Genomic DNA, 16,981 nt, shown 5'->3' on the forward strand with positions numbered 1-16,981 from the left:
CTGCTCAGTCTATTGGGCTGTTGTGTTGTTGTTGGTGATGCTGGATGAAGGACTGGTGGACCAGGTGGGCTCAGGTTGAGGGTAGATCCCGTCTGAGCTGCAGGTGATCCTTTGTCCTACTCTTTGGAGATTAACTTTACGGACTGGTGCTGAAAAAAAAAACCCCCTAAGAATTAAAAAAAACCAAAAGAAAAATATATTTCTAAAGAAGTCCGAAAGAGATTTTCATGTCACAATTTTCCTTTTCTGAAAATTGAATCTGAATCTCAGACCACAGTAAAATATAGCATTTGTGTTAGTGTTTTGACAAAGCATTTCTAAATACAGATAATGATTAATGATGTAACATGTCATGTAATCTTTACGTATTTGAAGTGTTATAAAAATGACTCTGGATCAGTCCTGGTGTCACAGACAGGCCTCAGAAAGTCCCTTTGGCTCTCAGCTGAATTCCTCTGACACACTTTAACAACTATGAGTCAAAGGTCAGAGGTCATATGATTTGGGAATGACAATGCTGAATAACCACATCACTGATTAGGTATTGTAGTAACAACTCAGACTATTATAATTATTTAGTTAATAATACGGGTTCAAGATGTTTGTGGTTCAATTTCTTGCGTAGGCTGTAAACGTGGCAGCTTTAGTCTTTCCTCTCTTTTTAAAAAGAGTTTTGTTACCGTCCACATTCAGGATGATGAACATTTCACTGATGGTGCTGGTGTGGCACTGATATCTCCCCTCATCCTGAATGTTCACCTCTGTCAGCTGGAGTGAGGCGTTTCCTCTGGAGACCTGATCCTTGGAAAGTGAAGTCCTACTTCTGACGTAATATATGATCGAGCAGTTATATAAACATGAATCTATCCACCGAGCTCCTCCTCGTCTGCTGTGCATCCGTGTTCAGCAGCCTTTCATCTGTATCTCAGGTTTTGCTTCTGGGGTTCGACATGTTTCGGTTGTCTTATTTTACGTATATAATTAAGATGTTGTGAATAAGTATTTCAGTTGTATCCCGTAGTTGTTTGCTTGACATCGAGCTTTATCCAAGGAAAAGATTTAGCCATCCTTATATTTTTCTCGTTTTATTTTATTGTATTTTGCACAACTCTGTTGCTTGTGAAGCTCGCACACAAGAATTTCACTCGCATGTAATGTACCAGTGTACCTGCACATGTGATGTGACAATAAAAGTGATTTGATTTGAGAAACAAAAACACTGTCTGTCTTTCCTCCAAAATCACACTTGGATTACAGTTGGACTGATTTACCAGGTGGTGATACAAAAAATAAAAAGTCTAAGCTATTTAAATCTATAGAACATAATCAACAACAGAGACCAGACCTGAAAGTGTGAAACATACTGTATTTGGCAAAAATATATATATACACACAACAAAATATAATAAAAATAATTATAAACAAAAATATTTTTTGAATAAGTGTTTTCATTAGGTGTTAGATAATAAACTCAAAAAGCTGCACTGTACCATAACAGCCAAGGAGCAACAAAGTCAGTGTCCACGTCTACCTCACATTAAACAGACATATTTCATAAGAAATAACTGAAATGTGAAACTGTAGAAAGCTGACTAAAATATTTAAATTCTCTTGAAAACACCATGAATGGTTTTCATGGGTACCCCCTTTAATGAGCTGATGGGGGCACCCAATGTATTTGTAACTGAAGCAGAGTCTCTCCGAGTGAACGTCCAGATGTGATCAATGGTGAGTCAGGATGTGATTCCTTCAAGAGTATACAGTTGTGGTGAGAATTACATAAATATTGGAAATTGGAAAAGTTGTTGCTTAAGTTTTATAATAGCAATTTGCATACACTCCAGAATGTTATGAAGAGTGATCAGATGAATTGCATCGTCCTTCTTTGCCATGAAAATGAACTTAATCCCAAAAAAAACCCCTTACCACTGCACTTCATTGCTGTCATTAAAGGACCTGCTGAGACCATTTCAGTAATCGTCTTCTTAACTCAGGTGAGAATGTTGATGAGCACAAGGCTGGAGATTATCATGTCAGGCTGATTGGGTTAGAATGGCAGACCTGACATGTTAAATGGAGGGTGATGCTTGCAATCATTGTTCTTCCATTGTTAACCTGCAAAGAAACGCATGCAGCCATCATTGCGTTGCATAAAAATGGCTTCACAGGCAAGAATATTGTGGCTACTAAGATTGCATCTAAATCAACAATTTATAGGATCATCAAGAACTTCAAGGAAAAACTTTCAATTCTTGATATGAAGGCTTGAGGGCGTCCAAGAAAGTCCAGCAAGCACCAGGATCGTCTCCTAAAGAGGACTCAGCTGCATGATCGGAGAGCGTGCTCAGGAATGGCAGCAGGCAGGTGTGAGCGCATCTGCACGCACAGTGAGGCGAAGACTGTTGGAAGACGGCCTGGTGTCAAGAAAGGCAGCAAAGAAGCCAGTTCTCTCCAAAAAAACCCATCAGGGGCAGATTGATGTTCTACAGAAAGTATGGTGAATGGACTCCTGAGGACTGGGGCAAAGTCATATTCTCGGATGAAGCCAGTTTCCGATTGTTTGGGGCATCTGGAAAAATGCTTGTCCGGAGAAGAAAAGGTGAGCGCTACCATCAGTCCTGTGTCAGGCCAACAGTCAAGCATCCATCCATGCCTGGGGTTGCTTCTCATCCAAGGGAGTGTTTATGGGCAAAATTGTGAGTAAGCCCACACTCACAATTTTGCCCATAAACACAGCCATGAATAAAGAATGGTACCAAAACAGCCTCCAACAGCAACTTCTTCCAACAATCCAACAACAGTTTGGTGAAGAATTATTGGAATTATTTTCCAGCACGATGGAGCGCCGTGCCATAAGGCAAAAGGGATAACTAAGTGGCTCGGAGACCAAAACGTTGAAATTTTGGGTCCATGGCCTGGAATCTTAATCCCATTGATAATTTGTGGTCAATCCTCAAGAGGCGGGTGGACAAACAAAAACCCACGAATTCTGACAAACTCCAAGAAGTGATTATGACAGAATGGGTTGCTATCAGTCAGGATTTGGCCCAGAAGGTGATTGAGAGCATGCCCAGTCGAATTGCAGAGGTCTTGAAAAAGTAGGGCCAACACTGCAAATACTGACTCTTTGCATAAATGTCATGTAATTGTCAATAAAAGTCTTTGAAACATATGAAGTGCTTGTAATTATATTTCAGTACATCACAGAAACAACTGCCAACAAAGATCTAAAAGCAGTTTAGCGTCAAACTTTGTGAAAACGAATATTTGTGTCATTCTCAAAACTTTTGGCCACAACTGTACTGGTCACTTACATAGCAGCTGCCTCTGTTCCAGTTCATCTATCCCTGCCTTTGTCTTTACTGTTTAAATCCAGAGTAGAAACAAGAGTCTAATACATAAAAACATCCATGCAAAGTGCTCAAACTGTGGTACCATTCACACTGAAATCACGAGTTAGACAGATGACTTCAAAAAACAGATCTAAAGCAGGTTTACCATCTATGAAAGTTCCTGTTGAGTTTACATGAGAGACAAAATTATTTCAGCTCCTAATTTGATTCCAGAAACAATGTGAGCATTCAAAGTTGGCATTGAAAATGTTTTTTTAAAATATTTAAAAAATCGAAAGTAAACTGTACTCATTAAACTGAACATATTAATACTGCTTTTAGAATTACATGGAAAAATAATTACAGATGAAAAAACATTTCAATACCAGCTTTCAGAATCTTCTCCAGTGGAACCAGCTCCCAGTTTGAATTCAGGAGACAGACTCTTCTTTCTGTTTCCTTCCCAGCATCAAAGTCCTCACTCGTCTGCTTGTTGAGGTTTTTTTCTAATACTGCAGAAGTTTGGACAAAAGTCGCAGCACTCTGTGGGACACTTTTAGTGTAAAAACTGATAAAACATTATTTTACCTTCACGTGACCCTAAGACTCCCTTGTAAATATTGTTTGGTGTCACGTGGCATTTCTTTCCTCACAGGAAAACTGGCTTCAGTGAGTCATGAAAAGAAGCATTTCTGTTAAATGACAATAAAAACAATCACATACTGTGTATTCATCATGAAGCACAACTTCTACAGATTTAAATAAACTGCAGTGATTCCAGCTGCACCAGCTTCCACCACAACATATCAGTTATGCATAGTGGTGAAATAATTTCAATCCTGAATTCAAATGAATTAGTAATAATCTATTAATTATTTATTAAATCATATAAAAAAAAAACTAGAAACTAGACTGAACGCAGAGAACAGTTTAGACCTTTAGATTCCACACTGTTCACAGAGAGCTGCTCTGTGTTTTAAGACATAAGATTTAATCATGTTCTGGTTTCACTCTTGAAAGTTTTCTCACATTCTTTGTAACCTGAGGAATGTTTTACAAACCATGAAAAATCATCACTTCAAACAACAAACACAATATTAGGATGGAATTAAATACTGTGTGTAAAATGTCTTTTTACCTGATTATTCCGCAGTACCAGGAGAGTTACTAATAAGCCTAAAACTACAATGACTGCAATGACCACTCCTACGATTGCGCCAACATTAGATGAATTCCCTGAAATGAAAAAGAGGTCAGATAACTGATTTTTTTCCTTGGAAGAATTTAAAAATGCATTTTGAGTTTATTAGCTGTGAGATGAACAACTCTGAGTCTGGCAGCAAAACATCATCAATGGAGCTTTATTAGCACAGTTCACCATGGCAACAGGTAAATAAATTGTAAATAAATGTGGACCAGGGAATATAAAAATGTCTGTGATATTAATCTTTAAAAAGGAGGGAAGAAAAGAGTCAGTTTGATCAGCTCAGTCCACTCCACCATCATCATCACACGCGGGGAAAAACTTTTTTATTAAAAAAACAAAACAAAATATTGACAGTGTTCCTGACAGATTACTCAGTTATATCAGTAACGGTATCGAGCAAAACATTTTCCCCACTGATATCTGATATTCAAAAATTGCAGTGTGTTTTTTTTGCTATGCTTACACCCATAAAAAGGAAAATAATGATGTTAATTTACCTTCATTGATCTTCACAAGGATATTAGTTATTTTAGCCTCCACAGCATCAGCGAGTTCACACGTGTATGTTCCCTCCTGATCTGAGGATAAGTCCTGCAGTGTGAGGCTGCCTGACTCTGACACGTCCTTTACATGCTGCTTCCACTCCTCTGAGACTGTGTACTGACTGTTAGTCTTTGTCAGGATGATCTGACTGTGGTCGAATCTCCAGATGAGGTTTGTTACAGGGGTGTGTGAGGGGGAACAGTGGATTATTGTTTCAGACTGGCTCTCAGTCACTAATCCTGAAAAAACAGATGCAAACACAAAAAAACCAATTTTTTATTTGATTCTGATTTAAAATGTTTGGTTTCACCTTTCTAGTGTGTATAAGCTGATGACTCATTACAACGTGACTTAATTTCTTTAATATCTGTAGAGACTTATCCTCAGACACCAAACTCTGAAGGATAGACTAATATTTCCTTTGATTACATGAAATACAAAAAAGTAAGGTCTAACGTTTAAGAAAAGAACAAAATGACTTCAACAACTTTTCAAACCTAAATGAAGATTTTAAAAGGTGGAACTCTTATTTTCCAAATGAGATGTTAAACTCACCTTGTTGCCTGAAGGTTGCGCTCTTCCTGTTTCTGCGAGTGCTGACTACACAGCTGTAATTCAGATCCATGTCACTGTTTGGAAGTATCGGAGAACTGGTGATGTTGTAAAGCTGCTGCTCAGTCTGATGGACTGTTGTTTTGTTGTTGGTGATGCTGGATGAAGGGCTGGTGGACCAGGTGATCTCAGGTTTAGGGTAGATCCCCTCTGAGCTGCAGGTGATCCTTTGTCCTACTTGTTGGAGATCTACTTTACGGACTGGAGCTGAAAAAAAGAAGAAAAAAACAAAACAAAAGAAAAATAATTACTAAAAAAGTCAGAAAGAGATTTTCTTGTCTTTTCTGTTTATTTCATGTTAACATGATTTAATTTAACAAAAATCATGTAATTCTTGAATCTCATACCACAGTAAAATATAGCATTTGTCTTAGTGTTTGACACAGCATTTCAAAATACAGATAATGATTAATGATGTAGCATGTGTCATATATTTTTTATGTATTTGAAGTGGACTGGAGCTGAAAAAGAAAAAACTTTACTAAAAAGGTCAGAAAGAGAGTTTGTTGTCTCAACTAGTCTTTTCTGTTTATTTCAAGTTAACATGATTTAATTCAACAAAAAATGTGTAATTTGTGAATCTCAGACCACAATAAAATATAGAATTTGTCATAGTTTTTTGACGCAGCATTTCAAAATATAGTTATTAATTAATGACATAGCATGTATCGTATTCTTTTCATAATTTGAAGTGTGATATTAAAATACTACGTCTCAGCCCTGGTGTTACACACAGGCTCTGGGGCTTCTAACCCCAAAATGGTCCCTTTGCCTCTCAGCTGAATTGTGCTGACACACTTTTACAACTATAAGTCAAGATGAAGTCAAATGATTTGGTGATGACAATGTAAAAAACCCACATTATTATGGTAACAACCAAGTCCATTATAATTATTTAGTTAATAGTAAATTAGAGCATGTACACCAAATGTAGCAGCATGACTGAGGAGGACACTTATTTTGGAGAACATACGAGTCGGTTTTTGAAAGCTGGCAACCCCTTGTATAAGTAAAAAATATCATCAGTTCATGAGATGGTCTTTAAGACATGAACTACTTGATATGAGTCTACTGTACGTTTATGGTTATTGTGCAAACGGGTTTGTGATGTGGTTTTAGGTTGTTTATGCTTGAATTTGTTGTGTAGGGGTGTAAATGTGGCAGCATTAGTCTTTTCCCTTAAAAAAATGAAATAACAAAGTGAGTCTAACCTAACTCCATCAGAGCTGGTCATTCTGCTCTGGTGCTGATAGAACCAGGGGTAATAACTGGATATATATTTTAAGTATTTTAAAATACAGTATTCTCAATCAACAGAGGATTTAGACCAACACATAAGGTTGGAACCCTGACCTCATCTTCCAGGCTCCACCAGTACTGTATTTATTGGAGAAGATGTGTGACCATCTTTTCACAACCATGTAGTATCCCGATTAGCTGCCATTATTGTAACCCCCCCCCCCCCCAAAACAAACAAACAAAAACAAAACAAAAACAAAAAACAAAACAAAACAGGTCTGTGCCACCTGCCCGCACACCCAAATTTGCATCCGTTAGCTTGTGAGTGTTGTGTTGTTGGTATTTACTTGTTATTTACTTCATATGTGCAAATAAGTGTTAAAACTTGTGCTGTCAGCGTTAATCTCATTAAAATGACATTTACACCATAACCGCATCAACGGGGCAAATCTCTGTTTGCGTGCAGTCCCATGCACAGGGCGATCCGCGCTTACTCACTAACGGAGATTTGCCCCGTTAATGCGGTTATGGTGTAAATGTTATTTTAACAACATTAACGCTGACAGCGCTAGTTAAAATAAATGTATATTCATGATGCTTTGACTCCATAGAAGGTGCCACTTGATTTTCATTTTATATATTTATTTCTTTACCGTCCACATTCAGGATGATGAACATTTCTGTGTTTCCACTGATGGTGCTGGTGTAGCACTGGTATCTCCCCTCATCCTGAACGTTCACCTCTGTCAGCTGGAGTGAGGCATTTCCTCTGTAGACCTGATCCTTGAAAAGTGAAGTCCTACTTCTGAAGCGCTGGTGTTGTATTACAAGCTGGTCTTGGTCACCGTAGTATGAATGGACACGAAGGTTTCCTTCTGTCTTAAACCAGTGGACAACAGGTTCAGAACTGCCATGGAAGCTGCACGGCAAGATGCATCTCTCCATAAAAATACAGGAGACCTGAGAGTCTGAGAATCAGTTAAAGACTGTGTTAGTGGGAGATGACATTTAATTTACAGCAGATATTTACTTTTAATTATTGTCCTGTTAGTGTCATTTGTGTCTCGGCAGGAGAAGCAGAGACTAACATTGGGCGACTGTTTTCAACATACAGATAACAGTGTGAATATCAAACCTCTCATACAGGCTAATGTGATCAACTAAACAACTTCAGTCTCATTATGTGTCCCTGTGGACCCGTAACTGGAAAACAGTGGCTTGTGGTTACAACTGGTCCATTAAAAATTACAAATTGTTGTTTTACAGATCTGCTTGTATAAAGTTTTATTATTTCCATTCAGCCTTTTGCTTGAGATAAGCAAAATATTTTGACATTACCTTTGCTCCATGGAAACTAAAATGTAAGAATTGTCTTATATAATCTGCTGAATTACAAGGGAATTACAGATTTATATAAATATAGTGATGTAAGAAGTAAGAAAGCTGTATATTTGTTATGATAATGCTGCTTTTATGTCATGTGCATTAATATGTGCATACGCTTGTACATACTTGGTAGTGATTTAATAAACTCAGTCAAATAGCAAAGTTTCACTTCATTAACACTTAAGAGTTGAATATATTGTGATATCAAGGGCAAGTTAAAGCAAAGTAAATATTTTGGCATCATGCTGCTCTGGTATTTGCTTCACTTACCTGCTCGGGAAACTCTCAGTATCCACAGAAACTCCACGACCACCAAAAACATAGTGCAGGAGACCCTGATCATATTTCTCTAAGATTTCATGTGACGGTGCAGCAGTGAACAGAAAAAAATGGTGGCAGTTACATCCAGATAGGCAGGTTTTTCATTCCTTTAAGTCAAGTTTGAACATGCCTGAAATACAAGGAAGAAAAAACAAATGCTGAAAAAAGAAATGCTGTTAACAGTCATTGCCCTTTTCAGTTCTTTTAACTGCAACAGTTCAGTTCACACACAGAACAACAGAAAAATCTGCAAAACAAATCCAACTATGCAACACAGAGGACAAATCTCTTTCTACAGTTGAAAAAAACTGAATGATTATTATAAGTTCTTCAAAAAGAAAGTCCAATACAGACTGTAGCAACGTTATGTACATTTTCCCAGTTAGTGGTATGTAAGACATCAAGCAAGCATAACCTAAATAGGAAGATTACAGATAGATATGAGTAGATGGAAGTCAGAAAAATCTCAGGAATATGTCCTGAAAATAGAAAATGCCCCAAAGCAGCTGAAGGAATGAAATGGAATTTACATCGAGAAAAGCCAAAACAGTGTTAGCAGTGTAATGCATTTGTTAATGATTCCAACGTTTTTCTACTTGGTCTGCAAAAGAAACATCCAACAAATAAGTTATTCATTTTAAATTTTATGTCTCACAAAGACAGAAACGCGAGCCATTAAACAAAAATGTTTTATATGTTTCGGTGATTAGTTTATTTTCTACAACATCCCAGATGTGTGCTGATTTCATTACTTTTTCAGGTGCTGTATCAGAAATCACCACAACAAACAAACAAATGTGTCGATTAAAACAGACTATTTTTTAAAATGTATGTCAATGTGCAGAGTTTAACAGTCTCAAACCTAGAACCAGATAATCTGGTTCACAAGTAACAGAGTTAGTTAGATCTAAATTGCCCTACGACGGCCAGAAACTTAAAATTAAAACAGCAAGTATGAAATCACACCCAGTCAGACCACAGCGAAGAACAAGAAAATGAGAATCACTCACCCACACATTAGTTTCATAACTCTCCCGACAGCCTGTGTGCAGAAACCCACCGGAGAACAGTACGAGGCAGGATTTAGTACTCCGTGCATGTGTTGTGCATGTGAGTCACTGCGCTCCAGATGTTCGTTCCAGACATGAGAAAAACAAAATGCGAAAGCTCCGCCTATGGATGGGAAGGAGCGTGTCATTCCTCCAAGATCCCGAGAAGCTTGGAGTGCAGGTAGAAAGTTTCTAGTTTTTCTGATGAGCTTCAATAAGAAATTTAGATTCTTGCATAAAGGACCTACGAGCACCTAAACAGCCCATTGGTTTATTTCCAGTACTGACACTGGATTGTCCAATCAAATCTCTTAACGCAAAAGACCCCTCCACAGTGTTTCTTGTGAAAGAAGTGTTTGATAAAGATGAACAAACAAAAGCGAAAATGTTTAGTTCAAAAGCTCAGAGAAAAAAGTAAACTAGAAATAGATTCAGGAAAATGTGTTAAATGAAACTGCTAAACCTCAGCAGCTGCACCAGCGACAACAACTTGTAACAAAACCTCACAGTCACGTGAACCTGCAGTTACTAACTGTAAACGTGCAGTACCTCGTTAACCCGCAGCATCACGTTACTACCACAGTGTGATGCTGTCATCGCCACATTACGGATGATTTTAGTTCTTAGTTAAAGGGTAAATGAGCTCTCCACTGCTCGAAGTAAAGAAAAAACAGATCCAATTTACTTTCTCAGAGAATATTGAGCGGTTCGCAGCCGAGTGTGAAGCAGCGGGAATGAGGATCAGCACCTCCAAATCTGAGGCCATGGTTCTCAGCCGGAAAAGGGTGGAGTGCCCACTCCGGGTCGGGGATGAGTTCCTGCCCCAAGTGGAGGAGTTCAAGTATCTCGGGGTCTTGTTCGCGAGTGATGGGAGAAGGGAGCCGGAGATCGACAGACAGATTGGGGCTGCAGCTGCAGTAATGCGGACGCTGCACCGGTCCGTCGTGGTGAAGAGGGAGCTGAGTGTAAAAGCGAAGCTCTCAATTTACCGGTCGGTCTACGTCCCTACCCTCACCTATGGCCACGAGCTGTGGGTAGTGACCGAAAGAACGAGATCGCGGATACAAGCGGCAGAAACGAGCTTCCTCCAAAGGGTGGCTGGCCTCTCCCTTAGAGATAGGGTGAGAGGTTCGGCCATCCGGGAGGGGCTCAGTACACTGAATTGAACTGAACTGAATTGGATGAACCACAACAATCGACAAAAAAATAAGGCACTGAGGTTTTGGCACAGTGCTTTCACCAAGGAGAATAGGATTTAATGATTCGTGCATTCTTTTAAAGGCATTTCATACTTGCCTGAGGCCATGTTGGAACTTCCCAACATACCTGATACATTACCTGTATTAGCTACATTTACATTGTTTTTATCTTTTTGTGCTGTTAAAATTATTTTCTATTTTTATTTAAAGCAGTTAGGAAGATTTTCTATCGTAAAGAAAAAGTAGCTAAAATGTACTTTAATTAAAAAACTGTGTCTGTATAAGCTGCTATTCAGTTAAACCTTGATAATAATTCAGTATATGTTTTAACAATTAAAGAAATAAAAAAATATATACTTCTGCATAACAAAAGTATCCACCAGAGACACCAGAGCATTTTAACACACATGGTTGTGTTTGACGTTCTTCTAAATTGCAGTCCAGAGTTTGTCAGGTGGGTTTATTTTTCTTAGTTTTTGTTTTGTTTGTTTTTTTGGATAATCTGTTCTCAGAGTTTACCTGAAAGATATTCTCCATTAAAATGTTTCCTCTAGAGTCACTGCTCGGTTTCACACAAGCAGGGATGTTTATCTTTGAGAGAACTGGCTAAGACTTCGTCACTGTGATGGTCTGAAACTGTCAGGCATAATCAGGCATACACAGATTCATTATTGTTTTCCACAGCAGTCCTCTTTTCAGTACAGTAATGTTACGATTCCCTCCATGCAACGTGTTTATGGGTAATCTGTGAATTGTTACAAAAATTGGACAAAACACAAATATAAGATTTTTTTTCAGAGCTTTGTCTTCTTTTAACTTTTTCTTATAACATACTAGACTCATGTGTTTTTGCTCTTAGCTTATCCAGTGATGTGACAAGTCAGTTTTGTAGCTTGATTTTCCCACAAGTACTTGATCGTCTTTTTCTCCACCTCATGTCTCCCTCTGTGTTCTTATTGGAAGAGCCTGTCGGAGCAAATCCCTAGAGATTGTTCAAAAAACAACTCACACTCTGAAGGAATGCTTCACCCCACTCCTACTCACTGGTGCAGCCCAGCACTGAGGTGCTGACCTCTGTCCCACATCTCAGCAGTTTTGCGATGAACACTGGAAGTTCCTCACTATTCTTTTCATCTGCTTTTGAGTTCACTAGCCCTCCAGCGAAAATGACACTTTCATTACTGTATGATCTGAAAAATGTTTTATATTCATGAGACATTATGAGCACATGTCTAAAATGAATACAGAGCTCAGCAGTGTAGGCAGATTTTCTATAGTACAGTATTACTGTTGGATTTGTATTGTTGATTATCATTTATGCTTAGAAATATCTACTTATCTATGCTTAGAGTTTTATAATTAGTTGTAGATTGATAGAGGTTTGATCCTTAGTAGTCTGCAGAGACGTTGTATGCATTCCAGAGTGTTCTGGCATTCACACCCACATTCTGGGAGCATGGGAGAGGGCATACCTTCTCTTATTGTTTTATGGTAGGATAAACGTGTCTATGTCTGTTTTAGGCTAAGTGCCTTTTGTTTAGATGAACTGTCTAAAATGAATACAGAACTCAGCAGTGTAGGCAGATTGTCTATAGTACAGTATTACTACTGCTGCTAAATCACATTTAAATCACAAACACACAAATTTAGGAATTCAAACTATTCAGAATCGTGAACATGTGAAAATCCGCCTCTTTTTCTTGTTTGAAACATTTAAAATTTTGGAATTGGTGGAATTTGGTAACTTGTTTTTAAATCAATAACAATGACAAAAGAAAACAGAAGAGATAACAGAAAAATAAAAGTTAAAGTTTGGAGTAAAATAGTAAATTATTTCATTTCTCAATATCCCGGTTGAATGTTTTAGGTCAGTTTGCTGTCTTTGCGAAAATAATGATACAAAAGTTTTGAAAAAACTTAAGGTTGCAATGCCTCACTATGAACATTTCGGACAATGAAAAACCCATAATAATTATATCTTTCATTTTGTCTTTATGCCTTAAAGACACAATGCTTTGATCAAAGCTGCTTAATTTTCCAAATTAATAATGCTTTTGCTACGTATACTTTGTGTTGGTTTTATTGACTGTGCCTTCAAATCTAAAGAGAAAGAGGCTTTCTGTTTTTTCATGTCATGGATGTTGTTGAACGCTGCTTCAGTCTGACACACTATTAAATCATTGTGACTAGACAGCCGTTTAATTAGAGTCATTATAGACATCTGATTGTATCTTCATGACCATAACACTGTTTTCAAACAACTGATTTTTTACAGAGTAGTTCAAACAGATTTTCTCATGTAAGATAAGATAAAAGATGAGATAAAACTATTAATCCCTCGGGTGGGTTCCTCTGGGAAATTCGGTATGCGTTTCGCTGTCTTTACGTTGTTGCTCTGAGGAATTGAATCCAGAAGATATGATCATCAGTAGAGATAACATAAACAAAATGAACTGCAAAGTGAAGGGAGAACGTCATTTACCTCTTCTGCTTTTATACAGGATGAAGCCTACTGCTTCTTCTGTAACCACAATAGGTCTAATCACCCCTCCTAAAATAGCTCCGGAATATCCTGAAACACAAAGAAACAGAGTCAGTTTTAATGTCTTTTGGCTCAAACCTCATCACAACTCTGAACTGGATCTTTTTTTTTTTGTCAAAATGATTATATAATTTCTTGATTTATAAAGCTTTTATATAATTTGCTTTATGGCTTTATTGGAAGAGGTTTGACGTCAAACACATAAACAAACTTAAAATGGAGATGGAAGACCAAGTAAAATGAATTTTGAAAGATGTCAATGGTTACTTGCTGAACTATGAAATCAAGCAGGTTTTCTGTTGCATACTGTGGAGTAAACGTCATATAATATTGGCTTCTGCCTACATAATTAAACAGGTACGGAGGTTCAGACTCAAGCTGCCTCTCCTTTACTTGTCTTTAAGATGGCACACAGACCAAATCCAGCACTTTTCAGTCTTTTATTCTTTCCTGTTTGTCACTTTTGCTTCTTAATAACCTGGCATTAAACAGCTGCACTTAACCTGAAAGCTAACATGTTAGCTAACATTAAATGGCACCACATTGATGCTGAAATCAGACAATTAAGAAAGTATGTGATTGAGTGTAACAAGAGGTGCTTATATTTTAGAAATGTTTACTAGATAATATGTACTAGGAAAAAATGGGAAAAATATGTATTCTTTTGGTTTAATTCAATGTTTAGCATTACAGCAGCTTTCATATTAAGATAGTAATCAGTTCCATTGTCTTTTTTGACTCAATGACAGTAGTTAAAACAACCTTAAACAAAATAAACTAATTAATTTGATTTATTAAATGGGTAGTTACTTTTTCTAAAAGTTTTTGTCGTCTCTTCAGCATCACTAACTTCACATGTGTAAATTCCCTCCTGAAAACTTCTGCTTCCATTTCTCTGAGATTGTGTAGTTGGTCAGAGTCCTATTCAGGATGACCTGATTATGGTTGAATCTCTACATGAGTTGAATGTTTGAGGGACTGCATGAGATTGTGTTGTCATACTCATGCACATTTTCAGAAGCTGAAATATTACTCCAAAAACACAAAATTTCCAGCAGGTGATCTAGCAGATTTTTAGTGTCTTTTCTGTCTCTCTCTCTTCCCCTCTGTTTTTCTTTCCCTCTCCTTTTGTTGAGCCTCTTCCTGGCTTCTCTTTTCTTTGTCTTTCTCTGTCCTCTCCCGCAGTCCTGTCTGTTTCGACTGTAATAACTTATTACAAGTAAAATAAATAAATAATAAAGATTGAAAAAACTATGACAATCAAGTTGCCCAGTATGGCAAAAGCCATAATGATCCATTTGGGAAGATAAATCTGTTGGGCAGTTTTCTTGGCCTTCAGACAATAATTCTTGTTGGAGCTATTTGTTCTTATTTTTTTTATTATTTTGAAATTAGTTAAAGTTTGTTGTTAGTTTACTTATATTTGGGGTTTATTTACAAGTTTATTTGTAGGTTAATATTTGTTTCAATGTTTTGTTTGTTTGATGTTACCTTGTTAAATTAGTCAGTAAGAGCTGTAGGGCCATTTTGTTTCTATAAATAAAGAGACTGGTATAGGACCAGCATGCACTGCGGTGGGCCTATGGTTTTTTACCAGAGCAGGAGAAGTAGCAGGAAGTAAGAAAAATGGATCTTGTTATTGCCAAACTGGATAAAATAAACCATAAAAACGCAACTTTCAAGTCTGGACAGTGGACTTCTTTTGCCTGCGTACGAAATATTATCTCAGTGCAGCAGGGGCTTGTGGACTTTTAATTGTGGGATGTTCGGTTTGTCAAACAAAAGGAATTGCCACTAGAAAAAGTAAAAAACCTGCCCGTGGACAAAGGAATAATCCTTCATTAATGGATATGTTGGATATATGGCTTTCAAGGATCACCGTCGAACTCGAATAAAAGTTACTGGATCGTCTCTGAGTAATCCAGACGGATTTGATGTTGAGGCCTGGATCAACATGTCACTCGTTCATCAAAGCTGGTGAGTGATGATATTGTTTAAGCCTTAAAGGAAAACGGTGAAGCTATTGGAGTTTAAAGACATTATTTCACTACAAAGACTGATGAACTGAGTTTTGATGTACTAAATTGGTGCATAATTGGATCGCTAATTGAAACATGCCAACGCCCTCTGTGGAAATTGTTGTTCACTGCAATCAGCAGGTAAATGGATGTCGTGTTTGCGCTTTATGCTATGGATTCTCAGTGTGCTGTGCATCTTTATAATGTTTGAAATAATCCAAGAGGACAATAAAAATGTCGGATATTAAGAGTAAACAAGAGGATGACACTGAGATGCAAGCAGAGAAAAGAAGCATCAAATTTACGCCAAAAGGTTTGGATTTGTATATAAAGACATGCCAAGAAAAGTGGAGTTCAATGTGTAAGCAAGCATCTAAGTACATGGGGAAAATTTCCGCTTTAATGACCTCACATGAGAACGTTAAGGAAGTGTCTTCTGAATTTGGGAAGTTTATTAAATGCTATCAAGATGCAAACGCTTTGCAAGAATCCTTTTTAAGTTCGCCACTGCCAGAAGATGAAGTGACAAGGCAAAGCACACATTTTCAGTCTAAGGTGACAGCATTCTCTGTTTTTATGGACAAAGTAAAGGTTTGGTTGCAGGAAGCAGGTGAGCCGTATACTGAACAAAGCAATACTGCTCTTAATGATCAAGCTGTTGAAAGTTTGGATGAAATAAATCCTGAAGACAGTGTCTCTAATATCTCAAGTGTAAAGCCACCTTCGAAAACATTGTCACAGCAAAGTCAAATTTCATCAACATCTTCCGCACGCATTAAAGCTGCGGCTGACAAGGCAGCGCTCATGGAGCGACTCGCTGCATTAAAGAAAAACATTCTATTGAAGCGCAAGAGGAAAAACTGAGAAAAGAAAAGGAGAAATTATCCTTGGAAACAGAGTTGTCAGCAACTAAGGCAAAGCTTCGTGTCTTAAAAATAAACTCAGTTTGTAGCTCTGAGCGTTCTGATGGAATGAACTCTTATTTTGAAAGAGGGCACGTACAAGAAGCGCCTTGTGCTGATACATTTGTTCCGGCAGAAAGAGATTACTCTGGTATAAATTCTGCATCTGAATCACCAGTAATCATACCTAGACAAAGTCGAAACCAACATCAGGTGGATGAGATGATGGTAAAAGTTGATGCTTCAGCTCAAGTGACGCAGCAAACACAGCCTCAGTCTCCTACTTTGACTGAGAATTGCACGAAGGAGATTGTCAATATTATGCAAAAACAAAATGACATCACTACTTTGCTTGTAAAACAAAACATATCTTCTGTCCTCCCAGCCAGAAACATCCCTGTTTGATGGAGACCCTTTACAGTATACAGATCATTTATGAATGCCTTTGAAAATGGAGTGGAAGCTAAAACTGATAACTGGAGCGACTGTTTGCATATTTTAGAGCAATTCACTAGGGGGCAGCCTAAAGACTTGGTGCATAGTTGTCAGCATTTACCTCCTGAGCAGGGCTATTCCACAGCCAAATATCTTATGAAGAACATTTTGGGAACGAAAATAAAATTGCCTCTGC

At 37.7% G+C, this 16,981-nt stretch overlaps 2 protein-coding genes across 6 annotated transcripts in view; one reads left to right on the forward strand and one right to left on the reverse strand.

Moving 5' to 3' along the window:
* Positions 1-16,981, forward strand: part of LOC309714707 (uncharacterized protein) — a 138,142-nt gene that overhangs the window by 57,213 nt on the left and 63,948 nt on the right. The window lies entirely within an intron of this gene.
* LOC309714725 (uncharacterized protein) lies at positions 62-9,923 on the reverse strand. 5 transcript variants are annotated; one of them, XR_014278998.1, is made up of 8 exons: positions 9,651-9,923; positions 8,590-8,770; positions 7,587-7,901; positions 5,638-5,901; positions 5,037-5,321; positions 4,471-4,568; positions 3,719-4,024; positions 62-149 (listed from the first exon to the last, which is right to left on the reverse strand). XR_014278998.1 is itself a non-coding variant. In XM_082547387.1 (7 exons), the coding sequence occupies exons 2-7, from the start codon at positions 8,660-8,662 to the stop codon at positions 4,007-4,009; spliced, it is 1,053 nt and encodes a 350-aa protein (XP_082403513.1). In that variant the 5' UTR covers positions 8,663-8,770; positions 9,651-9,923; the 3' UTR covers positions 1,347-4,006. The 5 variants fall into 5 exon arrangements, 1 of the variants encoding a protein (XP_082403513.1); XR_014278999.1 differs by lacking the exon at positions 62-149 and having other exon boundaries at positions 1,347-3,844; positions 3,921-4,024; XR_014279000.1 differs by lacking the exon at positions 62-149 and adding an exon at positions 1,347-2,115.

The sequence above is a fragment of the Aulonocara stuartgranti genome, assembly GCF_965226115.1.
Source record: "Aulonocara stuartgranti genome assembly, chromosome: 9".
Taxonomy (NCBI): Eukaryota; Metazoa; Chordata; class Actinopteri; order Cichliformes; family Cichlidae; genus Aulonocara; species Aulonocara stuartgranti.

Bases quoted from the DNA above. Each gene is read 5' to 3' on its own strand.
- LOC309714725 (XM_082547387.1), bottom strand. From the start codon at position 8,662: ATGATCAGGGTCTCCTGCACTATGTTTTTGGTGGTCGTGGAGTTTCTG. The intron at 7,902-8,589 runs GTAAGTGAAGCA...ACTGATTCTCAG, and splicing joins ACTGAGAGTTTCCCGAGCAG to ACTCTCAGGTCTCCTGTATT. The intron at 5,322-5,637 runs GTGAGTTTAACA...CTGTTTTTTCAG, and splicing joins CGCAACCTTCAGGCAACAAG to GATTAGTGACTGAGAGCCAG.